Source organism: Phasianus colchicus, chromosome Z (assembly GCF_987193195.1).
Source record: "Phasianus colchicus chromosome Z, bPhaCol1.hap1.1, whole genome shotgun sequence".
NCBI classification, from domain to species: domain Eukaryota; kingdom Metazoa; phylum Chordata; class Aves; order Galliformes; family Phasianidae; genus Phasianus; species Phasianus colchicus.
The window spans coordinates 12744247-12771806 of NC_143476.1; the positions used below are offsets into that span (position 1 = coordinate 12744247).

The 27560-nt window shown below is 49.8% G+C and overlaps 3 protein-coding genes across 3 annotated transcripts in view; 1 reads left to right on the top strand and 2 right to left on the bottom strand.

Annotated features, from left to right (window-relative positions):
* Nucleotides 1-27560, top strand: part of LOC149912559 (rho GTPase-activating protein 32-like) — a 490746-nt gene that overhangs the window by 274877 nt on the left and 188309 nt on the right. The window lies entirely within an intron of this gene.
* Nucleotides 1040-26402, bottom strand: LOC149912570 (rho GTPase-activating protein 32-like). Its single transcript, XM_090130863.1, has 8 exons — nucleotides 26345-26402; nucleotides 25950-26031; nucleotides 25328-25471; nucleotides 2029-2131; nucleotides 1801-1933; nucleotides 1553-1635; nucleotides 1086-1193; nucleotides 1040-1043 (listed from the first exon to the last, which is right to left on the bottom strand). Exons 1-8 carry the CDS (start codon nucleotides 26393-26395, stop codon nucleotides 1040-1042), a joined length of 708 nt encoding a protein of 235 aa, XP_089986989.1. The 5' UTR covers nucleotides 26396-26402.
* Nucleotides 3128-5591, bottom strand: LOC149912571 (rho GTPase-activating protein 33-like). Its single transcript, XM_090130866.1, has 5 exons — nucleotides 5349-5591; nucleotides 4834-4920; nucleotides 4413-4490; nucleotides 3645-3767; nucleotides 3128-3133 (listed from the first exon to the last, which is right to left on the bottom strand). Exons 1-5 carry the CDS (start codon nucleotides 5361-5363, stop codon nucleotides 3128-3130), a joined length of 309 nt encoding a protein of 102 aa, XP_089986992.1. The 5' UTR covers nucleotides 5364-5591.

Sequence of the window (27560 nt, forward strand, 5' to 3'; positions counted from 1 at the left end):
GTGGCCTCGCCTCTGTGCCTGTGCCTCCTCCAGGCTGAGCAGCTTTGTGGCAGCAGAAGAGACCCCCACAGACTTGGGCCCTGGGAGAGAATTGTGCCCTGTCAGGGAAAACCACAGGTAAGAGCGAGGATCAGAAAGCAGCAGCACAGCCACCACAGTTCTGGGGGAGGTGCTGTATTTTTCTCAGGCTTGCTTATCCGAGCCACTGGAAGAAGAGGAGCTCAAAATAACCATGTGGGCAGAGGTGTGTTTATGGCAAAGGACACGGTCATCATTAAGAGCAGCTTACTGTATCAAAACAGGTAAGGAAAAACCCAAGGAAATGGGGGCAGGGAACTGAGAAAGCTTCGCTGCCACACTTGCATCAAGCTTTTCCTGCATGCAAACCATAATAATGACGGTTTCCTCCTTGTGAAGTTTGGGCTTGGACATTCTCAGCATCCAGCAACAGGATGCCATACCCTAATGAAAGCCCAGAGGTCTGCTGTCCCCTTGATGGTAAAAGAGTATCTCAAAGGTCCTGGAGAAGGCCTGCATTTGATCAAGGTGTCAGGTCAAGATAAAGCTAATGGAGGAAGACACTCACCTGCTGCATCTGCAATGTCTGCTCTGGATTTGGAGCAGAAGAGGACGTCTGTGTGGTTGATGATGAATTCCACCACATCCGACTGCGTCTGCAGCTCCATGCAGGCAGCTCTTCCGCTGGCGCAGGCAGACTCGTTCTGCTGTGATCTGTAGAAAAGGCAGATTTTAGAAGTCATTTCTCCAAGACCGTTTCCCCGAGTCTGAATTGTTGCAGCCAAAAGCTGTCAGCTGAGGCTCTGGAGATTTCCGCAGTGGGCAATCAGTGATGCCACTGCAGAAATTCTCCTGGATGATCAAGGACACGTCAGTCCCATCTCAACAAGACTGCAGAAATTGTCACCTAGACATTGTGCCCGTGGGGTTGGAGAACAGCCCAGGCTCCTGCTCTGCTGTCAGCCACAGATTTTACAGGAGAAGAGCACATTTGATGGAGAAAAAGAGAGGACTGCTTTTCTTAACTGGAGAACAGAGGAAGCGTTGAAACAGAAGCAGAAGTTTACCTTAAGAGGTTTGGAGCCCACACAATGGCTAGGTTCTTGGCATGCATGTTTGTGATGGTGGAGCTCCCAGCCAGACACGCCAAGTGTCTCATCAGGTACTCCAGTGTCCTGGAAAACAAGAGAGGCAAACGTTCAGCACCAACGAGCATGCCGTGCTGCAATTCAGAAGCAAACCTCCATTCATGCTACTTCTTGTGATTGCTACTGTCACCAAAGACGAAGTAGATCCAACTTGACTGAGTGCCACGCTGCAGCACCAAGCCCCAGCACAGCACAGCCGCAGCCATCAGCTGCACCAAGCGTGCCCCCGTGCCCAGGAACTGACCCCATAAAGTAAGCCCATGGAGCCTTCAACCCTTCAGCATACACAGGCATCGTGTTGCCGGCGTGAGACAGAGCCTGGAACCGCATCGTTGCCCTCTGCAATGCAGCAGGGCTGAGCTCAGCAGGCTGAGGGCAGCACTGACCTGTAGTGAGGAGCGGGCAGCTGCTGGATGACGTCCTGCATTCTGAGCAGCCGCTCCTCCTCTGTAGCGGCACCAACAGCATCCTGGAGTAGTGCAGAAAGGGAGCGAGACACCAATCAGGCTAGTACACCACTGCGAGTAAACCTCGTGGGGCTGACAGCAAAAGGGCCTCCGAGCTGGGGCACTGCTGCAGCCATCTGCCAAGAGGCCCAGGAAGAGGGAAATGAAAGACGTGGCCTTGTGCTTACCGAGAACTTGCCGTACAGCTGGTGGGTGAGCAGAGGGTTCGGGAGCTCCCTGAAGTACATCTTGCAGAGGGAGCTCACGCTGTGAATGTCCCGGACGGTGAGCTCAGGAATCTGCTCCGACTCAAATTCCTGCCTGGAGAGAGGGACGCAAACCCGGTTGAGCGAGAGGAAGGCAAGCCCAAAGCCACACCAGATGCACTCAGGCTGTGTCAGTCGCAGCACTCTTACCGCAGTCTCTGGATGTTGGACGCGACGCCGGACAGGCGGTATATCCCCTGCACCACGCCGTGCTGCTCAAGGAACTCAGCGCAGCTCTGGAGGACCTGGGGGACTGAAGAACACGTGCCAGCCGTCAGTGGAGCTCCTGATTCAATCGTGCTGCAGGCTGTGCTTCACATCCCATCCACTAAGCCCAGCCAGGCTTGGCTGAAGCAAATACAGATGTGCTTGTCTCTTAGGAGCATCTGCATCTGCTATCAGCCTGCCCCCTGCTAGATATGAGCTCCCTTTCATCTTCTTCAGATGCCCAGCAGAGGAAGATCTCAGGAATGGGCAGCTCCTTACCATCACGACCGGAGTGGAGAAGATGCTCTCCCAGGTCACCGCCAAACACCCTTTCCTTCTCCACCTCCCGCTCGGTCGGTTTCTTTGGGCGGGCCTTCACCAAGGAACGAAGGAAGGTGAGGATCTTGCTGCGTTTCTTGGGCACTGCACAACAAAAGGAAGAAACCAGGTCATTTCAGGTCTGGCTCCGTTGGACGAGGCCGAGCACAGCACATTCTACAGAGCACGTCAGAACGGGAAGAACATTACCAACCAGTACATACAAAAAGGGATTTTCCCCATCTCTGGAGGAGCCCAAGGCCAGGTTGGATGGGGCCCTGGGCAGCCTGGTCTTGTCTCACATTAAATGTGGGGCTGGGAGACCATCCTGAGGCGGGAGGGTTGGAGCATAATGATGCCTGAGGTCCCTTCCATCCCAAGCCATTCTATGAAGATTCTATAGTTTCCCCAAGTCCAATCATAAACACAGGAGGATTGGGCCAAATCCCCGCCCCATGGTGTGCATGAAGAATCATCAACGCAGAGGACAATGTGGGATGGATAAAGGAGGTATTAAAAACGGAACCACCCTTAAAAAGATTTCATTTTTCTTCCCGTCACCATCAAATGTAACAACCATACCTGGCTTTGGCACAGAATTGATGAGTGCCTCAGGAATGTTCTTATTAATGAGTTCCACACACTCCCCTGGGAAAAATCCAACCTGTAACAAGAACAAAATAGAGACCAACTATTGCATGCTGCATTTCTACGGTTTGAACTGTTAAATCTAAAGCCACGTAACATTTCCCTCGGAACGTGCTTGCCTGACGCTCCGTAAGACTATCCAGCAGAAAATGGCCATAGTTCACAGCATAAAGGTAATAATTTTTCAACATTAGCAGCCAAAGGCAAGGTCCCCTGACACCGACACAGGGAAACTGTTTATGTCCACTAGGCATCCTGTGCAGGCAGAGCAGCTCTAAGCTGAGATTCCTGCCTTTACTGAAGTTGCACTCTCCAGTCTGAAGCTTGTGCCTACCTGGAAGCCGAGCTTGCCTCTCCACCAGGGGGTCAGCTCCTTTGGTGGCATGTCGATGACACACACGATGTCTCCCACCTGCAAGAGATTGCAACGTCAATCCCAGCTTCAGCACGGCTGGGAGGAAAGCACAGCTCAAATGTCTGCATTCTTCTGCACTGCCAAACATTGCCGAGCATGAGAGCACTTGCACCAGTGCAGCTCTGAAGGCATTTGCCATTGTAAAATTGAGCAACAAGGAACGCCTTGAACTGCTTACCTCAAAGGAGAGTTCATCCGCTGCCTGGGCAACGTATCTCTTAATGACATGGGCAGCAGCAATAGCTGGAATGTTCACAGCTGACTCCCCATGGTCCAGCAGGGGCTTCCCCTTGTTCTCAGTCTGAAACAGAGAGCACAGGCCACGGTGAGGAGCTGGGAACCAACAAGGAGGATTTCAAGGTGAGGAGCACATCTGCAGAGAAAGCTGCAGGAAATGCACTCGGTCCTTATCATGGGCACTTCAGAAGGAACTGCAAGTCTAATAACGGCTGTTTCTCTCCCTGGTGTGCAGCAGGCACACGCCAGCAAAGATGCATCTCTCCCCATCCAGACTAATCAGCAATGGCACTGACACAGGCAGGTGGCCTTGTCCATGTTGCCCCCTCCTTTCCTGCGCTCTTTGTGCAGGAAGGCTGACTGTTTAAGATGCTAGGAGACCGTGAAGAGGGAAACCAAAGCTACGGCTGCAGTTACAAGGTGCAAACAGTGCCATTGCAAGCACCAAGCAGCTCTCTTGAGCAGTCCAACCAACAGCGAGGCCAAACAGAGCAGAGAATGACTGTTGTTTCTGCAGCCATTTCAAGGGAAAAGTCAGTAGAGGACAAACACAACAGCCGAGATGGCTCTGGTACTTTTATAAACTTGCCACGCTTGCACTACTGTCTTGCCACAGAGGAGCTCTCTTGGAAAGCAGGAGAGCACATCTGCGGCTCACTCTGCTGGCTGCAGTCAGGGAACAAAGACCAATCAGAGCTTCATACTCTACCTCTGTCCATGCCAGGTCAGGCCCACAGCTGATCTCGCTGCACGCCACAGCCATCAGCGTAGGTGTGACAAGCTGGAACTGAAAAGAAACACACTTTTATTTTCTCTGTTCACATCTCTGCTGTGCTCCCTACAGCTGTCGGGCACACTCACACAGCCCAAGCACGCCTGCTGGTGTCCCTGGTGATGCTGTGCAGCTCTGCACAAGCTGGGGCTGGGACTCTTTGCCTAAGGGATTGGTTTCCTGTAGACCAGCTGGTCACAGCACCACAGACAGCATCCTTCTGAGGGCTGAGCTGCAGAGCACGTGGAGAAAACCCACACGTGACCAGCGTCCCATCAAAGCTGGATGAGGCTGTGTTACTAAACACGGGGCGTCACGGGCTGCTAAAGCATGTGGGGGGACAAACCATGGCAGGTACCTGGCAAGAGATCAGAACGAGGGAGAGAAATCTCACGAATCCGCAGCCGTTCCTTGTCACTTTGCTCTGATCTTCCACGAGCAAAAGCTGCAGCAGGGAAGCAGGCAGAGGGTGGAGAGAGGAGAGTGAAAGAGCAGGTCAGTTTGCTTCCACGGTTTAGCAAAGACTACGAGGGAAAATCCAAAATCTGCCCTCCCTCAACTTAAAAACTTAAGTTTTCAACTTAAAACCATTTCCCCTTGTCCTGCTGTTATCTACCCTTTCAAAGAGTTGATTCCCCTCCTCTTTTTAGGCTCCCTTTAGGTACTGAAGGCTGCCATGAGGTCACCCCACAGCCTTCATTTCTCCAGGCTGAACAAGCCCAGCTCCCTCAGCCTGTCTTTGCAGGGGAGGTGCTCCTGTCCCCTGATCATCTCTGTGGCTCGCCTCTGGACCCTCTCCAACAGCTCCCTGTCTTTCTGGACACTGTACTGCAGCTGGGGCCTCACAAGAGCAGAGCAGGGGGGGACGATCACCTCCCTGTCCCTCATGGCCACCCCTCTGCTGATGGAGATAATGTGATCCTATGAGCTCCGCCAGCCAGCAGTTCTCAGCACTCACTGTCCCCCCGTCTCTCCCACACTGTCTCAGCTTACCTACAAGGTGCTGCACAGGACGGTGTGAAGACAAAGGGACGCAGTCGGTGCACAAGTGCAACAAGCGAGCTGCTCAGTCAGAGCTCCAGCGCTCCAATGAAGGGACGCAGCACGCACTGCTCCTCCCCTCATTCTAGCCCTTATGACATCACTGAGGGCCACCAGGCTGCTCCACCACGACGGACAGGGTGGGGAGGCAAGACCAGTCACAAGGGCAGAAGATTCCAACAGCCCAGCCCAACGTTCTGGAATCAGGGGCTGCTTGGAATTCTACCCCAGCCAAATCCTGGAGAAGCTGGCACGGGGTCGTCATGACCAAAGCGCAGGACCTGGCGCTTGCTCTTGTTGAGCCTCGCACAACTGGCCTCAGTGCATCCCTCTGGAGGGCCTTCCTGCCCTCAGCCAGATGGACGCTTCCTCCCAGCAGCGTACCTTGCAGTGCTGGGCCCATGTCAAATCCACACTAGAGTGGCTTTTGTTACATTCAAGGGCATGTTGCAGCACCCATCTATTTCACCTGGAAGGAAATAAAGCAGGAGATGGGAGAAACACAGAACTACTGCCAGACTGCTTTATCACCTTCTTACACCACCTTCCCTTGCCTCATCCCCTACCCCAACTCCTGGATGATGCCCACAGGCTGATAGTTGGATCTCAAATCCATAGGAATCCTTTCACAGGACTCCATCAAAAAGGCTGTCACACTTGTTCCGTACACTCACACTGACCCAGCAGTGGTATCACAGTCACTTAACACACACACAACAACCAAACCCCGAGCATGCACATCCCTTCCTGCGTGACTGCAGCCCACAGCTCCCCTTCACACCTCCGTGGATCTCTGGTGTTTTACACGGATGCAGCCTCGCTGCAGCTCCGTGGCTGTCACACAAGGCCTGCAGGACCTCTTTCTCTGCAAACCCCGTCTGCAGGCATTGGTTCACGAGGTTCACCTCCTGCCCTCCTGAGCAAAAACAAGCACTAAGAACAAGAGCAAAGCACGCTGGACTCGACCTGGCTGGATCCCCAACCCTCAGTCCTGTCAGACGGACCCTGGTGTGGAGACTCATCCCCAAAGCCTGGCTGGACATCAGCACAGGCATCCTTCTTCAAACGCCCCATCCAAGCAGCAAGGGATCAAAGCGTTGGCACAGCTGAAACAGAAATGCTGTGTGAGTTTCCTGTTAGCACTGAGCAGGAACAAATCTACCGCTGAGCAGCAGGATGTGAGACAAGCAGCAGAAGACACCCAACCTGCAGAACCAGCTCGTTTGGGGTCGGTCCAGATGTTTGTCTGCTCCCTTCCCTGGCCCAGGCCAAGCTTGTGAGCTGCTCCTCCTTGGTGCAGGGGGAAATGGTGCAGATGCCATGTGGTGGCTATGCACAGCATGCCTTTCACTTGCTTTTCCTCTCTCCATCTTCCATTAGCAAACAGCATCTCCAGCCTCCAGAGATCACTGAGTCCAACCCCTGCACAACAGTGAAAAAAAAGATATGATAAGGGGTACTTAAAGCACAGCATCTGTAATCAGATCAGACTCCTGCACTGTGAAGACTTCCATGAGTATTCCTGCAGAGTGCATCACTTAGTCTCTCTTTAGCCTTGTGTTCATGGTTTTCCTGTAAGAGCTTGTCTAAACACTGCCTGTAATCGTGGTTATGCTAGAAGCATTTGGATTTATTGATCCTCAGTGTGATTTCAATAACAAATGCAGATGTTTTTTTGTTAGGGACAGCTTTCAATTTCTCAACTCAAATTTCAATATTGCAGTAGGTGTTGACAACCACGGGGCTGCAGTACAGAGAATTACAGGAAGATTAATTTCTCCATCTCCATGCTCCTAGACATTTATGATTACAGTGATGTAGTTATAGACAAAGTTGCAAGATACCAAAGCTAGAATAACCTCTTGGTGCAGCAGGATGTCTGGAGCCCAAGTGCAGAGTCTCAGTGTTGCAAAGCCTTGAAGAGGTGCACCGTATGTGCTGGGGCTGATGACACAGACACTGGAGCAAGGCCAGTGTGATGTTAGAAACTTGACCAGCAGCTGATCTGTTGTCAGCCATTTCTGGACACAAACGGGATCTGGTCGACTTAGGACATGACCTTTGGGCTGGAGAGCAACTCCCCGAGGAATCACACAGCCACTGCAGACCGTTGGCAAGAACCCCATACCAAAACAGCTCATCTGCAATCAGTTTTTAATCTGTGCAGCAGTGATTGGAACAGGCGCACGCTCTCTGCAATTGCAGGAATGTTCACAAGTGGAATGGACATCACCTGTGTGCTCCAGCTCTTCTGTGTGCATGCTAGGAGCAGTGATCCCCCTGCACCCAGGGCTGCAATAAAGTCATGTTGGGTTTCTAACCTGACAACCAGCAGCCCAGGCTGCCCAGAGCCACATCCAGCCTGGCCTTGGATGCCTGCAGGGATGGGGCATCCATAGCCTCCCTGGGCAACCTGTTCCAGTGCCTCACCACCCTCTGGCTGAAAAACTTCCTCCTCACATCCAACCTAAACCTCAACACCCCCCGTCTCAGTTTAAAGCCATTCCCCACTTGTCCCATCACCATCCACCCTCCAAAACAAAACTCCTCGGCTGTTCAACACTGAAAGAGCAAAATAACCCACAGCTCTTACTTCCACTGTATGCATTTAATTCCAAACTTAAGGTCACAGGTTAATTACTCATGTGATCCTTCCTGACAGAAGAACTACTCGTAGTGATGTGTAGGAGTAAGGAACAGTTTGAAAAGGTCATGGACATATTAGAACTTGCAGCATTTATCTTAATAGATGCCTACATTGCAAAGCATTTTGTAAAACACACGTTACAAGTACTGTGCATTGGATTACACTATATCAAACTCTAAGTAACAATACAGGTTGCTTTTCAATCTACACTTACATGTTTTCTTCTAACTCCTTGATAAAATTCCTTACTACCTTAGTTTTACAGCCAAAGCAGTGTTTGAGCTGGTAATGTACTCTTGAACAGCACTGTTGCCTTTAACATTTGTATGTTTAGATCTGAAAAGAGAATTTGGTCATTATTTCATGATGAGAGAATCTTATATGACAAAACAGAATTACAAAAATCTGACAATACTGTAAAATGCCAGCGTAAGAATGTGGCTTTGATTTTTTTTTCTTTTTTTTTTCTTATTTTTTTCTTTTTTTTTTTCTTTCTTTCTTTTTTCTTTTCTTTTTTTTTTTTTTTTAAATGGTGAGTGTACCATTAATTCAAGACAAGAATTTTGTTTGTAAGTCGATCTCTATAACTGTTCTTGGCATCATTCTGTAGGATGAACTAGATACATGGAATTTGGCACTGGCTCCCCAGGGCAGTGGTTTGGCACTGAGCTGACACAGGCCAAAGAGCATTTGCACAATGCTCTCAGACACAGGGCTTGACCCATAGGAGGTCCGGTGTGGAACCAGGAGGTGGAATACATGATCCTCGAGGTCCCTTCCAAATACAGATATTCCATGATCCTCTAATACTTATATTCCCAAGTCCTGTACACAGTGCTCAGGTGCTTAATTGAAAGGTTCCATGAAACAGTGAGGTATCTATGTCCCTTTACCACTCAGTTATTCAAATTGCCACATGGATCTTTTATCCAGTCACATTAAAAAAACACTCAAAGTATTTCCTTCAGTCTTCCATTCTGATAGAGCTTTCTGGAGCAAATAAAGAGTTGCAACTCAGAATGTCCACACCTCCCTTCCTGCACCCTGCATACTTTTTTCATTGCACTGTGATTATGTACCATTCTATTGTCACCCTCATTCTGTCATTATCTGGGCAGTTTACTGCCATTAAATTTTCCAGCAACAGATGCCCACAAGTACAGCCAGCCTGGAAATATTTTGATTACTTACCTTTGTCCTGATGTCCTTGTAGGAGGTGGGACATTTCTCCATCTCAGCAGCAGAGGGCAGGAGGGGTCCAAGGTGAGGGCACGCTCTCCTCTATTTTTCTGGCACTCAAAGACAAAGGGAACAAGAAAACCAGACGTGTTTCCCTGCCCATGGCAAACACCAGCCTTTCCATCCTTACAGTCCTTCCTGCCATCAGCAGAGACATTTTGCTTTCTTGTGCCACTTCATCCCGTTAGCATCTGGCATTCTAACAAAAAAGTACTTACAAGGAATTTTAATATTTTCATATTAAATGTCAGAATTAGAACCATTATGTTTACCAAATATTTAAAACGTTCAACCCAGTGAGAAGTGAATTGATGTTGTCTTTAGCATTCAGATAAGAACTTGTAAAGGAAGTAAAAAGTGCTGCTTTCATAAACTATAGTCTCATTGTCAAGCCTTGCACTGTCTCAGCAGAATATTACAGAATGTTCATTCAAGCAGGAATTAAGAGATGCGTCTGAATTGATAACAACAATGAATAATTAAGAAAGCTTGACTGCAGTCTGCTTGAGGATTCCAGTCTGAAGTGTGTTCCACCTGATGACAACTGGGAATGTCTTTCTCTCACCATTAGAACCATTGCACCTCTGACTAAACACATAGCGAATCACCAGTGAAAACTAACTACATGTTGATTAACATTCAGAGAGATTGTGCAGGTGTCCTTTTAGGAACTGGCCTACAGTATGCTAAGAGGGATGTATGTGGGGACATTAGGATAACGTGCCCTCTGCCCTTTAAGACAGCCCAAGCAGACCAGGTCAGCAGGCTGAAGAGCTGAGTGGGTCACAGAATCACAGAATCACAGAATTGCCAGGGTTGGAAGGGACCTCAAGGATCATGAATCTCCAACCCCCCTGCCACACGCAGGGCCACCAACCATTCCACCTAAAGCTAGACCAGGCTGCCCAGGGCCCCATCCAATCTGGCCTTGAACACCTCCAGGGACGGGGCATCCACAACCTCCCTGGGCATCCTGTTCCAGTACCTCACCACTCTCTCCGTAAAGAATTTCCCCTGACGTCCAACCTAAATCTCCCTTCCCTCAGCTTAAAACCATTTCCCCTTGTCCTGCTGTCACCCTTTCAAAGAGTTGATTTCCCTCCTGTTTGTAGGTTCCCTTTAGGTACTGAAAGGCTGCAATGAGGTCACCCCGCAGCCTTCTTTTCTCCAGGCTGAACAAGCCCAGCTGCCTCAGCCTGTTATCACAGGGGAGGTGCTCCTGTCCCCTGATCATCTTCGTGGCCCTCCTCTGGACCCTCTCCAGCAGCTCCCTGTCTTTCTTGTACTGGGGGCTCCAGACCTGGACGCAGTATTCCAGATGGGGCCTCACAAGAGCAGAGTAGAGGGGAACAATCACCTCTCTGTCCCTGCTGGGTCACCAGGGCTCAGAGACTTCACTCGGCCATCTGCAAGTTGAGGGCCTTCAGCCCAAGCTGCCCTTTTCCATGCAGGCAAGGAGGCCAAGAGAAGGTGGATCGGCACGGTTCTGGTGCAGACAGGGGCTGCAGTGTGAGCAGGCCTACACAGACAAGGCTGTGCCCACACAGAGTGACAGCAGCTTTCGCTGTGAGCAGATTCCCAGGGGGCCTGAGCCATGGCAGTTCTTGATGGCAGCATGTTCCAATCAGCCCTGGAAGTCTTCTCTGGACGTCTGTCGCATTCTGGAATCCACACTGAGGACGCAGTCGCTGTGTCAGAGCAGCTGGCAGAGTCACGGGGAACCGTGACGTAGTTGGCCCAGGGAGCAACAACAAGGCCTGCACTGCTCAGCCAGCCCAGGCCAAAGGGGAGCACGAGAGAGAGCAGAGGAGAGAGGGGGGGAAAGAGGGCCAGGAAGGAAAGGCCTGTGCCTGAATGGACGTGTAGCAGCAGCTGCTGACAGCAAACTCGGTGATGGCAGGGGCACAGCAGAGCAGTGCAATGCTGGCAGCTTCCTGTGTCTTTCACACAGGCACTGCAGACATGGCCAGCACTGGGAGATCAGCAGAACTGCTGCACACCTCTGCCAGCCCAGGCCAGAGGAGTGCAGAACAGTGAGCTGCTGCTGAGGGGAGAGAGGATGGCCTGAGAGCTGACCTGAGAGGCAGGGCTGGCTGTGTTACAGCAGCCTCTGTGTCCTCCTCCTGTGTCTGTGAGGGCCAGAGGGCCAGAAGAGAACATGCCCAGACAACGAAGCCCTGCTGTCCTCTGCTGCTCAGCTGGAGAGATGTTCCGCCTTCCTGAAGGACGCTGATCCAAAGGGAAGGAATCAAAGGAAGTCCAGGCTGGCTGTCCTTGTGGGCATCAGCTGCTGGCAGCTGCCTCTGTGCTGCCATGGGCAGGGCACAGCACACACAGTGTTTGCAGTTCCCTGTGTGACACTGGCCCTGGTGACCTGACAGCCATAGGGAGACAAGAGAAAGAGCTGCCTCCCTCTGCCAGATGAGGCAAAGGTGAGAATCCCAGAATCACAGCATGGCCCGGGTTGGAAAGGAGCTCAAGGTTCATGAATCTCCAACCCTTGGCTCTCCAAGGGTGCACAGGGGGCTTTGTTCTCCCTGTGGTGCAGCTTCAGTGCCAACTCACAGCTGAGCTGGTTGGCACACTGTGACAGCCTGCCGCTCTGAAGCTCTTGGGGCAGTGCTCAGTTCTTTCTGAAGTACTCTGGAAAATGCTGCTTCTCCTTCACCAAGTCTGTTTCCAGACAGACGTCTTTTTCTCCTCTGTACACACAAACAGTATCTTGTAACTCCCTGGCACAGTGCTCAGAAGTGATACTTCTGGAAGCACGTCAGAGAAAAGTGGCCTTGTCCCAGTGGACTTTCAGAGCAGATGAGAACAAGTCTTGGTTGACGGCTTTCTTCTGCTTCTGGAACTGCACAGGCAGGTTGTGTGTTGTCATACTTCGTGCTGTGGAATTTCATCAGTGAAAGGATTCTGCTCTAATGACTGTCATTCTAAAGCTGATATTGTTTCTACCGCATCAGGCTTGCATGAAGCATCTCTGATCAACAGAGAAATCAGAAAAATTGCTTTTCCTATTGCAGTTTCCTTTTAACTAGTGATGAAAGCTGTCAGTTTATTTTTGGCACCAGAAATCCTGGGATGCAACCAGGTTAGATAAGAAGTGAAACTGAGTCAACAGTAAAGGAACATAGATGAGATAGCATCACACAGCTGTGGAAAAGATGTTCCAGCTCTGTGTCTACCTACACCTTCAGGAGATGAAAAGTACTGGCTTACTGAGGTGTCCTGGGTTGCAGGTTCTGTTAGTCTCCATTTTTGGAAGAGCTGCTTGCAATAAATACCATGTAAGGTGAATGAGCTTGATAGAATCAGGGTGTGAAAGAGATGGATTTGCTGTTTCCCTGAAGGTGCAGGAGTATTGCTGTGCCTACAGTCAGTAAACAAGGCAGAAATCACTGTGTTCCTCAGAATGAAAAAGAATAAAAATCTTTTTGGGAGTGACAGCACGCCTGAATGAAGCACAAATCTAAACATTTAAAATAAGGGCTAGTGTCAAAGGGACTTGCAGTATTTCTCGAGAAGAAATATTTGATGCTTCTTTAGGAAAGTCATCATAACAAAAGTGTACTGATGTCTTTGCTGAGGATTTCCTTGGTTCCAGCCTGAAGGTGTGCGCAGGCATGAGCAGGCAGTGCTGAGCTGCAGGTGAGTGCCTGTGTCCCACAGCAGGAAACCCGTGGATGTCTTCAGGGGTTTGAAATGGGCAGAGCTGTGAAACCTGCAGGCTTTCACTGAAATTGTCCTCTGCTTTATTTTGTAATCTTAGTTTCACCAATGCTTTCCAATATGATTTTCGTATGAATGCAGATACATGGGATAGGATTTAAAGTTTTTATGGTGCTGCTGTATAATTTTCTGTGGTCATCATAAGCCAATAAAAAAAAAAAATGGTAATCAGGCAATCTATTAACAACCTGTGGCACGTGTCAAAACAATGAAATTCCTTGCAGGAAGACAATATTGCTATACAATAATGTGGCTATCCAAAACTGTTAATTATACTTGATGAGCTGGAGATAATCCTGAAATGGGGGACTTTGATCTTAGCCAAGAATAATAAAACTTATTATCATTCTTAAATTGGCAGCTGCTATCAAAAGCCTGTGTCTTATTTCCCTTTTCGTAACACTGGCTAAATCAGAGAAAGTGATAAAAGTAGTTCATGATTGCAGCTTAGGGATTCTTTCCCACTTGACCAGAAGTAATCAATGTCCAAAAATGTCTGTAAATACTTTTTCTATCTTATTTTGCCAGATGTATTGATATTTGAGATAGATAGTACATAGATAAGCAATGCAAATTCGCTGGATTGTTTTAGAGAAAAAAGCTCTGGTTATCAGATCGTTTCCATGCAGAAATAAGATTTACAGAAAAATTCTCATTATTATTATTCATGCATGAATAAGTTCAAAAAAGAGATGTGGGGGATGTTGTTTCAATTCAAGCTGATTGTAGGAAGGACTGTCAGGATGGAAAGGCTAGTGTCTGCATGGGCAAAGAAACACTTCTGGTTTTCATGTTCCCTTTGTCTTTGAGTGGAAGAGGCCATGAGGAGAGAGTGCACTAAACTTGGACCCTTTTTGACCATTGCAGCAGAGATGGAGAAGTGTTCAACCTTCTAGAAGGACTTCAGGACAAAGATATGTAATGAAAATAAGTCCAGGTTGGCTGTCCTTGTGGGCATCAGCTGTTCGCATCTGCATAGTTGTTGCTATGGGAATGGCAGAACAGCTGGAATGTTGCATTTCCTTGTGTGACACAAGCACTGGTGAATTCAAAGCAAGAGGGGTATATTAGAAAGAGCATCACCTCCCTGCCAGATTAGGAAAAGGTGAGTGGGATGTTGTTTCAATTAGTGCTGATGGCAGGAAGGACTGTAAGGATGGAAAGTCTGGTGTTTGCCATGGGCTGGGAAACACATTTGCTATTCATTTTGTCTTAATCTTTCAATGCTAGATAAATAGAAAAGAGTGTGCCCTCACCTAGGAACTCTCCTGCCCTCTTCTGCTGCGACGGAGAAATGTCCAGCTTGTAGAAGGACATCAGTACAAAGATATGTAATGAAAATAAGTCCAGGCTGGCTGTCCTTGTGGGCATCTGCTGCTGGCATCTGCATTGCTGCTGCCATGAGCATGGCACAGCAGGTAAAAGATTGCTTTTCCTTGTGTGACACAGGAGTTCTTGACTTGAAAGCTAGAGGGATGCAATAGAAAGAGCTGCAACCTCTGCCAGACATGGCAAACTTGAGTGGGATGTTGTTTCAATTAGTGCTGATGTCAGGAAGGACTGTAAGGATGGAAAGGCTGGTATTTGCCATGGGCAGGGAAACACATCTGGTTTTCATTTTCTCTTTCTCTTTGAGTGCCAGATAAACAGGGGAGAGTGTGCCCTCACCTTGCAACTCTCCTGCCCCCTTCTGCTGAGATGGTGAAATGTCCCAGCTTGTAGAAGGACATCAGGACAAAGATATGTAATGAAAATAAGTCCAGGCTGGCTGTCCTTGTGGGCATCAGCTGCTGGCATCTGCATTGCTGCTGCCATGAGCATGGCACAGCAGGTAAAACATTGCTTTTCCTTGTTTGACACAGGAGCTCTTGACTTGAAAGCAAGAGGGATGCAATAGAAAGAGCTGCAACCTCTGCCAGACATGGCAAACTTGAGTGGGATGTTGTTTCAGTTCCTGCTGATGGCAGGAAGGACAGAAAGCATGGAAAGGCTGGTGTTTTCCATGGGCAGGGAAGCACATCTGGTTTTCATTTTCTCTTTCTCTTTCAGTGCCAGATAAACAGGGGTGAGTGTGCCTGCAACTTGGACCCCTCCTGCCCTCTTCTGCTGAGATGGTGAAATGTTCCAGCTTCTAGAAGGACATCAGGACAAAGATATGTAATGAAAATAAGTCCAGGCTGGCTGTCCTTGTGGGCATCAGCTGCTGGCATCTGCATTGGTGTTGCCATGAGTATGGCAAAGCAGGTAAAAGATTGTTTTTCCTTGTGTGACACAGGAGCTCTTGACTTGACAGCTAGAGGGATGCAATAGACAGAGCTGCAACCTCTGCCAGACATGGCAAAGGTGAGTGGGATGTTGTTTCAATTAGTGCTGATGTCAGGAAGGACTGTAAGGATGGAAAGGCTGGTGTTTGCCATGGGCAGGGAAACACATCTGGTTTTCATTTTCTCTTTCTCTTTGAGTGCCAGATAAACAGGGGAGAGTGTGCCCTCACCTTGTAACTCCCCTGCCCTCTTCTGCTGAGATGGAGAAATGTTCCAGGATCTAGAAGGACATCAGGACAAAGATATGTAATGAAAATAAGTCCAGGCTGGCTGTCCTTGTGGGCATCAGCTGCTGGCATCTGCATTGGTGTTGCCATGAGCATGGCAAAGCAGGTAAAAGTTGCTTTTCCTTGTGTGACACAGGAGCTCTTGACTTGACAGCTAGAGGGATGCAATAGACAGAGCTGCAACCTCTGCCAGACATGGCAATGGTGTGTGGGATGTTGTTTCAATTAGTGCTGATGTCAGGAAGGACTGTAAGGATGGAAAGGCTGGTGTTTGCCATGGGCACGGAAACACATCTGGTTTACATTTTCTCCTTCTCTTTGAGTGCCAGAAAAAGAGGAGAGTGTGCCCTCACCTTGTAACTCCCCTGCCCTCTTCTGCTGAGATGGAGAAATGTTCCAGCTTCTCGAAGGACATCAGGACAAAGATATGTAATGAAAATAAGTCCAGGCTGGCTGTCCTTGTGGGCATCAGCTGCTGGCATCTGCATTGGTGTTGCCATGAGCATGGCAAAGCAGGTAAAAGGTTGCTTTTCCTTGTGTGACACAGGAGCTCTTGAGTTGAAAGCTAGAGGGATGCAATAGAAAGAGCTGCAACCTCTGCCAGACATGGCAAAGGTGAGTGGGATGTTGTTTCAATTAGTGCTGATGTCAGGAAGGACTGTAAGAATGGAAAGGCTGGTGTTTGCCATGGGCAGGGAAACACATCTGGTTTTCATTTTCTCTTTCTCTTTGAGTGCCAGATAAACAGGGGAGAGTGTGCCCTCACCTTGTAACTCCCCTGCCCTCTTCTGCTGAGATGGAGAAATGTTCCAGCTTCTAGAAGGACATCAGGACAAAGATATGTAATGAAAATAAGTCCAGGCTGGTTGTCCTTGTGGGCATCAGCTGCTGGCATCTGCATTGGTGTTGCCATGAGCATGGCAAAGCAGGTAAAAGATTGCTTTTCCTTGTGTGACACAGGAGCTCTTGACTTGAAATCTAGAGGGATGCAATAGACAGAGCTGCAACCTCTGCCAGACATGGCAAAGGTGAGTGGGATGTTGTTTCAATTAGTGCTGATGTCAGGAAGGACTGTAAGGATGGAAAGGCTGGTGTTTGCCATGCGCAGGGAAACACATCTGGTTTTCATTTTCTCTTAATCTTTCAGTGCTAGATAAATAGAGGAGAGTGTGCCCTCGCCTTTGAGCTCTCCTGCCCTCTGCTGCTCAGAGGGAGAAATGTCCCAGCTTCTAGAAGGACATCAGGACAAAGTTATGTAGTGAAAATAAGTCCAGGCTGGCTGTCCTTCTGGGCATCAGCTGCTGGCATCTGCATTGGTGTTGCCATGAGCATGGCACAGCAGGTAAGGGATTCCTTTTCCTTGTGTGACAGCTGTTGAGCCATTCTGATTCACCCTTTGCATGCACAGCATATAGTTTTTTCCCACACTGCTGTTTCTATCCAGCAATGTGCATATGTGCTGTGCTACAGACGTTGGTGGTCCTGCCTGTGGCAGGGAGTTGGAGATTCCTGATCCTTGAGGTCCCTTCCAACCCGGGCCATTCTGTGTGTGTGTGTGTTACTGGCTAAACACCAATTGTTGCTAGCTCAGCAGGTATACTGCTAATTATTGAACGCCTGACAGCTGCTTATCAACACTTGGCCACTATTTCTGGACACCTGCTCATCCCTTAATAGAGAGAAGTTTGGAAGGAGGACAGAGGGGAGTCTCTTGTTGCCTGCCTGTTGCATCCCAACTTGCCCACAGAGTGAGTCAATTCGGCCTTGTGTGGAGGCCCTGGCTTCTTTGGAGTCTGTTTTTCTTTTGCTGAGCTTCTCCTATCCAAACAGAATGGCCTTACAACATGCTTTCTGGTCCTTAATACTAAACCCATGCAATTTGTAACTATTACAGTTCTGTAAGTGTGAATTGATCACATGATTGAACAACTGTATTTCTAAAATATGTTATGAAATAACTTCTTTTTACTAATACTAATAAAGTCTTTCTACTTTTTCAAACTGTTTCTAAGGGCAAATTACAAAACACATGGTGCGGTACTACTTCAGAGCAATCCCACATTTGATAGCCAGTGCAGAAACAACATTCCATCCTACAGCATTAGCTAGTTCAGAGGTACCAGACGTGTATCTGGATGTGGCTGTTGTGCATAACTGGGGCTGAGGGATCAGAAATGACAGCTCCACTCTTGGAGACCACAGAACTAAAATGGAAAGATAAAATAGTTGCAGGGCAATTGTTCTCTGTGCCTGATGCAGGGACCGATTTATGGGGGAGAGATTTAACAGTTAAATGAGGATTACAGCTGCAAGTCTGTGAAACAGATATCAGGTGTCAATGAATGTGTTATCAGCTGTGATGAAGAAGAAATGAATCCAAAGGTGTGGGCAGGGGAAGGAAATCGGAGTGGACTCACAATTTTCCCTTACAAAGAACTGCCCAAGGAGGGAGTGGAGCTGTGAAACAGCAACAATATCCCATAGCCTTAGAAGGGAGAGTGGGTCTAAAAGCTGTAACACAGACAGTGGTTAAGGATGGTCTTCTGGAACCTTGTCTGTGGCCTTATAACACCCCAATCCTGTCGGCACGGAAGGCAGACGGCACGTATCGGCTGGTGCAAGATGTAAGGAAATGACTGAACCCGTTCTCAAAAGACAGCCTGTGGTTCCTAACCCCTATACCCTAATGAGTCAGATCCCACACGGACAGCAGTGGTTTGGTGTGAGAGACCTCAAAGATGCTTTCTGGACAGTCTCTGGACTCAGAGAGAAATGGCTGCGTTTGTATGAGGACACATTGTAATCCTATCGTGATTCGTGATGATACTGTAGATACTGGAACTCGTGCTAATCCTTGTCTTTGCAGCATTTGAAGCAAGCAGCTGGTGCTGCTGTCATGCAGAAAGCTCCCTTCCAACCACTCAGCAAGCATTTGGATGAGACAGCTTCCTGCTGGGGAGCCCCACAACATCACTGCTGCCTCCTCCAGAACCATACCTGCAGATGCTTCAGAGCTCTTCAGCATGGACTTCCTTCCTCCCATCAGCAGCTGCTCCTGCACTGACCTTCATTCACACTGGGATACCATCTGCTTCCAGCAGGAGCTGACCTGCGAGACAGAGAAAGGAAACGTGGGATGAGCACCAATGCAGAAGCACAAGGCTGTGTCACCACCACGTCTTGCAGCCTTGGGAAGTCAGCTGCAACTGCAGCCTTGGTCAGAATTCTTTTGCTTTGGGGAACAGATGGACTCGGAATGGAAGGACACGAGAAAAATGACATCTGTTTGAGCTCAGCAGACTTGAGAGGTGGGCCTGGGGGAACCTCATGAGGTTCAGCACAGCCAAGTGCAAGGTTTGGCATTTGGGCCGGAGGAATCCCAGGCATTCTTTTGTCATCGTGGTGGTTTCCAATAGACCCCAACAATGAGACATCAGGTCGCCGTGTGGGCTCCTGGGTGACACTGCCATTTCCCAGCCATTGCAGCCTAGGGGCAAATAAAGTAACATACTTTGAAAAGATCTCACACTGATTACATATTTTACTGTTCTTTTACACAAAACAGAAGGGGAGGGCAGCAGATGCATGCAGCTGCATCAACACCCAGGCTGCTAAAGGAATGGAAAGACAGAAACATCAAATATCAATGCCTTATTCTAATGCAAGGAGGGAAGCTTTTTTCAATGTTACTTTTTATCACTTAAAATAAGCAGTTGGCACTCTTAAAGGAAAATCCTAGGCCCCAGGTTCTGACAGTGTGGCAATCTGGACACAGCTGTGAATGATCCAAACAGTCTGTTCCAGATTTTAACATCCCTTTTATGCATTCACAAGTTTTCTCTCTTGACTTCCCCTTACAGCCGTTAGATGCCAGCAAAACATCCCACAAACACTCCTTAACTCTGTGCACACAGGCACCCATCCAACCAGAGCCATCAGTCATTCCCAGCCATGCGCTCTTCCTCCAATCATGGTCAGCATCACACGGCCGTCACGCAGCTCACTTGACTCAGTTTTTCTCTTCTTTCTGGAGGTGTCCTTGCTTCTCAGCCTTACCTTCTCGTGATGTTTATCTCGCTCTGCAGCTCCTGCTCTGAATAGGCTTTCTTGGATTCCCGCATGACAGGCACAAAATGCAGCCACAGCCCCTGCCACCAAGGTCAGCTCTTCAGCACACATTACCTGAGGAGCACTTGGCAACTCATGCAACCTGAGCAGTGCCAGGAAGACTGTTTCACTTCTGCTTCTCCTGGCTCAGAAATTCATTTTCCTACCTAGAAAATGGAAAAAAATAAATAAATAAATAAATAAAATAAAAAAATCCTGACACAATTGATACTATGGAATTCTGGAAGGCAAGGGATTTGCCCTCTATGATGAGAAGTTGACTGCAAAGAACTCAGAAGAGCCATGACCAGGTTGTGAACTTGTGGGTAAAATCAGGAAGTGCAGCAGTGCAGGGCTTCTGGAGGTGAGGGTCTGCTACAGCCGCCTGGAAAGAGAGCCTGTTGGTGGGAGCTGCTTACTGCAGCCAGCAGAAGCATCGCACTCACTGACTCTCATCCTGATGGGGGATTCCAGTCAGTCTGGGAAATCAGCATGGCTGGCTGCAAGCAATCTGACAGACTCCTGGAGTGCAGTGAGAATCACTCTGTGGTGCAGGCATTGGGCACAGCAAGCAGAAGGGAAGCATTGCTGGACATGGTGCACACCAGGGGTTACGACAGGAGGCGGTCAGGGCTGCAGTGACCATGCCCTCCTTGAGTTGGTGATCTCAAGGAATGCGGGCCTGGCAGGAAGCAAAGGCAGGAGCCTGAACTTCAGGAGAGCCAGCTGCAGGCTGTTCCAGGAATTCTTGGACAAGATCCTCTGGACAACTGTTTGTAGGGGCAAAGGGATGGAAAAGAGCTGGTCACTTTCTCAGAAAAAAACTTGCTCAGGTTGCACGCTGAGCTGCAGGAGAGGAAGGGGAGGAGGTGCCAGCACGGCTCTGCACGATGCTCTGCCACACTGGGCAGCTTGATCATGGCTCAGCAGTGGGATCCGATGAGGAGAAGGGGAGAAGGAAATCAAGGATGGGAGGGAGCCATCAGGCACAGTCGGTGAGTGTCTGTGAAGTCTTGCAGACCCAGAGATTCCCAGGTTGTTTCTGCTTTCGTAGCATTTGTGTGCTGCAGGGTGAGGAAATTCTTCTGCTGCTTGATTCTTCTGCAGGAGCCGCCTAAAAGGGAAATGGCCACTGAGCTGCAGACCAAGCAGTACTGCCTGACGTTGGCCAGGGGGAGCTTCTCCTGCCGCAGTGTGCTGATGACAGGTCTGGAGATGATCTGCACGGCCAGCTCGTAGGTGGGAGCCAGGAAAGGACATGATGGGAGGAGAGAGGTGTTAAAGAACAGCCAAGGCATGGAAATGCATCAGAAAGCCCTGAAAAGCATCACAAAGCCACAGCCAGGAAGCTTGGGAGTATCATGAGCAGCATCCAGGATGCGAGAGATTATTTGCTACCATGCCAAATGGTAGCAGAGCTCCCCCTGCAGACATCCCAAAGCCAGACAAAACAGGAACAAACCCGGAGCTGTGCTGCACGCACCCCACGGCCACAGCATTGCAAGCTGGGGTGCCTTGCTGTGTGCTGCATTCATCCCAGTCCGTGTGAATGAAGACTCTGGAGGCAGTCAAGGCGTTGGTTGAGCACAAGTGTGCTTTTATTATTAAATAAAGGACAGGAGGGTGTGAGAGGTCCACGGTGACTTAGGGACTCATCCTGTCTTGTCATGGAGAGAGTGGCTCAGAGCTCTCAGTGCTGCTGTCCTGTGCCTGAGACTGGAGGCCTGATTGAAAGTCCCCTTGCAAGAGGCTCTGCTCCTCCTCACTGATGCTGACCTGCTCCTGCATGGAGGTGCTGCTGTCGGGGCACTCACACTGTGCTTGGGATGGGCTGCACTGCATGGACTCCTGGTTACAATCCAGGCTGGCGACTGTGGTGTCTTGCAGGCCCAGGTCAGCAACTTCAGCAGAGCCAGGTGTAATGAGGGCATGGACTTCGATGAGCTCCTTCTCTCCATCACTGTTTTCATGTGGAAGGCTGCTGTTGGAACTGCAGCAATTTGTGCTTCCTAAGAGCTCTCCACTGATGGAAGCACAGAGAGCATCCTCGCTACTTGCCCTGGATCTTGTGGGTTGGCAAGGGCTCGATTCACCTAGAAAGGATACACAGGGGTTAGTGTCAAACTTTCACAAGCTGAATTACGACAGTGGTTGATCAGAGGTGTACTGAAGACGTTAGGCAGGGGCTGGAATGGCAGAAGGAGATACAAGTGCAGAGCGAACTTGAATTCTATGTTCCTGAAAAGCAGGGATTTGGAAGCTGCATTTGCACCCTTACCTGCCAGGACTACCACTGCTGTTTCTGAGGGCTGCCTGGCATTGCGCTGCAGTTGGCGTTTGCTCCCAGAGGTTTGCTTTCTGAGGCTGAAACAGCAACACCAACTGCTAGCTGGTGATTCCTCCTTCTTGCTGGGTGGATTTTGTCTGGAGAGAGAAAACAGCCAATGCTGTGAGTCGTGCGTGGTGCAGGGTGAAGGAAGAGCAGCACTGAGCTCTTGGCAGCAGTTGCTTGTTCCTAGCACTGCCTGGTTTCTGCAGAAACACAACTTAGAAACTCGCTCTGTTTCCAGCAGTTGAGGATGGCTCCATTCCTATAGCTCAGCCCTGAAGTCTTGCTGGCTAAATTCCCCTCAACTCTGTCAAGCAAGATGCAGAGCATGTGAGCAAAGGCTCCACAGCTGTACAGCACAGCATCTGAGGGATGGCTTTGATGGAGCTGGCAGGTGTAACTGCTTTCTGAGGAACCGTGCAGCCATAAAGGAAGTTCAGAAGCATCTCTGACTCTTACATTAGCACCTCATCGGCCTCATCTCACTGCCATGTTTAATTTCTAGTGCCAGCAAGTCTGACCAACTGCTCTGCTTAGAGGAGAACTGGAATTGGTTTCAGGCACGTGGCCCTGACATCTGGAAAATCCCACCTTAGCCTAACTTACTTTCAGCAACTTTTGGCACTAGAAATACTGGGAAAAAAAAACCACAAAAACCCACCCAAACAATGATGCTAAGTGCTGGAAAAGAAAGTCCTCTTTACCTGTCAGATGGAAAGTCGATGACGGTGTGGAAATTGCCCTGCCCAGCTGCAGGGCTTTCTTCCACTTCAATGTCCCTGCTGCTCTCTGTCACAACAGGAGAGCTGCTGTGGCCTCGCCTCTGTGCCTGTGCCTCCTCCAGGCTGAGCAGCTTTGTGGCAGCAGAAGAGACCCCCACAGACTTGGGCCCTGGGAGAGAATTGTGCCCTGTCAGGGAAAACCACAGGTAAGAGCGAGGATCAGAAAGCAGCAGCACAGCCACCACAGTTCTGGGGGAGGTGCTGTATTTTTCTCAGGCTTGCTTATCCGAGCCACTGGAAGAAGAGGAGCTCAAAATAACCATGTGGGCAGAAGTCTGTTTATGGCAAAGGACACGGTCATCATTAAGAGCAGCTTACCCCTAGATAAAAGGGGCAGGGAACTGAGAAAGCTTCGCTGCCACACTTGCATCAAGCTTTTCCTGCGTGCAAACCATAATAATGACGGTTTCCTCCTTGTGAAGTTTGGGCTTGGACATTCTCAGCATCCAGCAACAGGATGCCATACCCTAATGGAAGCCCAGAGGTCTGCTGTCCTCTTGATGGTAAAAGAGTATCTCAAAGGTCCCAGAGAAGGCCTGCATTTGGTCAAGGTGTCAGGTCAAGATCAAGCTAATGGAGGAAGACACTCACCTGCTGCATCTGCGATGTCTGCTCTGGATTTGGAGCCGAAGAGGACGTCTGTGTGGTTGATGATGAATTCCACCACATCCGACTGCGTCTGCAGCTCCATGCAGGCAGCTCTTCCGCTGGCGCAGGCAGACTCGTTCTGCTGTGATCTGTAGAAAAGGCAGATTTTAGAAGTCATTTCTCCAAGACCGTTTCCCCGAGTCTGAATTGTTGCAGCCAAAAGCTGTCAGCTGAGGCTCTGGAGACTTCCGCAGTGGGCAATCAGTGATGCCACTGCAGAAATTCCCCTGGATGATCAAGGACACGTCAGTCCCATCTCAACAAGACTGCAGAAATTGTCACCTAGACATTGTGCCTGTGGGGTTGGAGAACAGCCCAGGCTCCTGCTCTTCTGTCAGCCACAGATTTTACAGGAGAAGAGCACATTTGATGGAGAAAAAGAGGACTGTTCTTTTTTAGTGGAGAACATATGAAGCGTTGTGTTGAAACAGAACCAGAAGTTTACCTTAAGAGGTTTGGAGCCCACACAATGGCTAGGTTCTTGGCATGCATGTTTGTTATCGTGGAGCTCCCAGCCAGACACGCCAAGTGTCTCATCAGGAACTCCAGTGTCCTGGAAAACAAGAGAGGCAAACGTTCAGCACCAACGAGCATGCCGTGCTGCAATTCAGAAAGCAAACCTCCATTCATGCTACTTCTTGTGATTGCTACTGTCACCGAAGATGAAGTAGATCCAACTTGACTGAGTGCCACGCTGCAGCACCAAGCCCCAGCACAGCACAGCCGCAGCCATCAGCTGCACCAAGCGTGCCCCCGTGCCCAGGAACTGACCCCATAAAGTAAGCCCATGGAGCCTTCAACCCTTCAGCATACACAGGCATCGTGTTGCCGGCGTGAGACAGAGCCTGGAACCGTATCGTTGCCCTCTGCAATGCAGCAGGGCTGAGCTCAGCAGGCTGAGGGCAGCACTGACCTGTAGTGAGGAGCGGGCAGCTGCTGGATGACGTCCTGCATTCTGAGCAGCCGCTCCTCCTCTGTAGCGGCACCAACAGCATCCTGGAGTAGTGCAGAAAGGGAGCGAGACACCAATCAGGCTAGTACACCACTGCGAGTAAACCTCGTGGGGCTGACAGCAAAAGGGCCTCCGAGCTGGGGCACTGCTGCAGCCATCTGCCAAGAGGCCCAGGAAGAGGGAAATGAAAGACGTGGCCTTGTGCTTACCGAGAACTTGCCGTACAGCTGGTGGGTGAGCAGAGGGTTCGGGAGCTCCCTGAAGTACATCTTGCAGAGGGAGCTCACGCTGTGAATGTCGCGGACGGTGAGCTCTGGAATCTGCTCCGACTCAAATTCCTGCCTGGAGAGAGGGACGCAAACCCGGTTGAGCGAGAGGAAGGCAAGCCCAAAGCCACACCAGATGCACTCAGGCTGTGTCAGTCGCAGCACTCTTACCGCAGCCTCTGGATGTTGGACGCGACGCCGGACAGGCGGTATATCCCCTGCACCACGCCGTGCTGCTCAATGAACTCAGCGCAGCTCTGGAGGACCTGGGGGACTGAAGAACACGTGCCAGCCGTCAGTGGAGCTCCTGATTCAATCGTGCTGCAGGCTTTGCTCCCGGGAGTCACATCCCATCCACTAAGCCCAGCCAGGCTTGGCTGAAGCAAATACAGATGTGCTTGTCTCTTAGGAGCATCCGCCTCACTTTATCCTTCAGCCATCAACTCCCATTACACGTGCCTCCACTGCTATCAGCCTGCCCCGTGCTAGATATGAGCTCCCTTTCATCTTCTTTAGATGCCCAGCAGAGGAAGATCTCAGGAATGGGCAGCTCCTTACCATCACGACCAGAGTGGAGAAGATGCTCTCCCAGGTCACCGCCAAACACCCTTTCCTTCTCCACCTCCCGCTCGGTCGGTTTCTTTGGGCGGGCCTTCACCAAGGAACGAAGGAAGGTGAGGATCTTGCTGCGTTTCTTGGGCACTGCACAACAAAAGGAAGAAACCAGGTCATTTCAGGTCTGGCTCCGTTGGACGAGGCTGAGCACAGCACATTCTACAGAGCACGTCAGAACGGGAAGAACATTACCAACCAGTACATACAAAAAGGGATTTTCCCCATCTCTGGAGGAGCCCAAGGCCAGGTTGGATGGGGCCCTGGGCAGCCTGGTCTAATCTGACAATAAATGTGGGGGCTGGCAGCACAGCCTGATGCAGGGAAGTGGAAGCCTAAGAACCTTGCAGACCGTTCCATCCCAAGCCATTCTATGAAGATTCTATAGTTTCCACAAGTCCAGTCATAAACACAGGAAGATTGCGCCAAATCCCTGCCCCATGGTGTGCATGAAGGATCATCAACCCAGAGGACAATGTGGCATGGATAAAGGAGGTACTAAACATGGAACACACCCCAAATAAGACTTCATTTTGCTTCCCCACACCATCAAATGTAACATCCCTACCTGGCTTTGGCACAGAGTTGATGAGTGCCTCAGGAATGTTCTTATTAATGAGTTCCACACACTCCCCTGGGAAAAATCCAACCTGTAACAAGAAGAGAGGCCAACTATTGCATGCAGCACTTCTCAGATCTGAACTGTTAAATCAAAAGCCACGTAACATTTCCCTTGGAACGTGCTTGCCTGACGTTCCATAAGACTATCCAGCAGAAAATGGCCATAGTTCACAGCATAAAGGTAATAATTTTTCAACATTTGCAGCCAAAGGCAAGGTCCTCTGACACCGACACAGGGAAACTGTTTATGTCCTTTAGGCATCCTGAGCAGGCAGAGCAGCTCTAAGCTGAGATTCCTGCCTTTACTGCAGTTGCACTCTCCAGTCTGAAGCTTGTGCCTACCTGGAAGCCGAGCTTGCCTCTCCACCAGGGGCTCAGCTCCTTTGGTGGCATGTCGATAACACAGATGATGTCTCCCACCTGCAAGAGATTGCAATGTCAATCCCAGCTTCAGCACGGCTGGGAGGAAAGCACAGCTCAAATGACTGCATTCTTCTGCACTGCCAAACATCGCCGAGCATGAGAGCACTTGCACCAGTGCAGCTCTGAAGGCATTTGCCATTGTAAAATTGAACAACAAGGAACGCCTTGAACTGCTTACCTCAAAGGAGAGTTCATCCGCTGCCTGGGCAACGTGTCTCTTAACGACATGGGCAGCAGCAATAGCTGGAACATTCACAGGTGCCACCTCATGGTCCAGCAGGGGCTTCCCCTTGTTCTCAGCCTGAAACAGAGAGCACAGGCCACGGTGAGGAGCTGGGAACCAACAAGGAGGATTTCAAGGTGAGGAGCACATCTGCAGAGAAAGCTGCAGGAAATGCACTCGGTCCTTATCATGGGCACTTGAGAAGGAACTGCAAGTCTAATAACGGCTGTTTCTCTCCCTGGTGTGCAGCAGGCACACGCCAGCAAAGATGCATCTCTCCCCACCCAGACTAATCAGCAATGGCACTGACGCAGACAGGTGGCCTTGTGTATTTTGCCACATCCTTTCCTGCGCTCTTTGTGCAGGAAGGCTGACTGTTTCAGATGCTACGAGACCGTGAAGAGGGAAACCAAAGCTACGGCTGCAGTTACAAGGTGCAAACAGTGCCATTGCAAGCACCAAGCAGCTCTCCTGAGCAGTCCAACCAACAGCGAGGCCAAACAGAGCAGAGAATGATTGTTGTTTCTGCAGCCATTTCAAGGGAAAAGTCAGTAGAGGACAAACCCCACAGCCGAGATGGCTCTGGTACTTTTATAAACTTGCCACGCTTGCACTACTGTCTTGCCACAGAGGAGCTCTCTTGGAAAGCAGGAGAGCACATCTGCGGCTCACTCTGCTGGCTGCAGTCAGGGAACAAAGACCAATCAGAGCTTCATACTCTACCTCTGTCCATGCCAGGTCAGGCCCACAGCTGATCTCGCTGCACGCCACAGCCATCAGCGTAGGTGTGACAAGCTGGAACTGAAAAGAAACACACTTTTATTTTCTCTGTTCACATCTCTGCTGTGCTCCCTACAGCTGTCGGGCACACTCACACAGCCCAAGCACGCCTGCTGGTGTCCCTGGTGATGC

Bases quoted from the DNA above. Each gene is read 5' to 3' on its own strand.
- LOC149912570 (XM_090130863.1), bottom strand. From the start codon at position 26,395: ATGCCACCAAAGGAGCTGAGCCCCTGGTGGAGAGGCAAGCTCGGCTTC. The intron at 26,032-26,344 runs GTAGGCACAAGC...TTCTTGTTACAG, and splicing joins GAGGCAAGCTCGGCTTCCAG to GTTGGATTTTTCCCAGGGGA. The intron at 1,934-2,028 runs GTAAGAGTGCTG...CCCTCTCTCCAG, and splicing joins TCCAACATCCAGAGACTGCG to GCAGGAATTTGAGTCGGAGC.
- LOC149912571 (XM_090130866.1), bottom strand. The intron at 4,491-4,833 runs GTACCTGCCATG...GTTTCTTTTCAG, and splicing joins TCGTTCTGATCTCTTGCCAG to TTCCAGCTTGTCACACCTAC. The intron at 3,768-4,412 runs GTAGAGTATGAA...TCTCTGTTTCAG, and splicing joins CTGACCTGGCATGGACAGAG to ACTGAGAACAAGGGGAAGCC.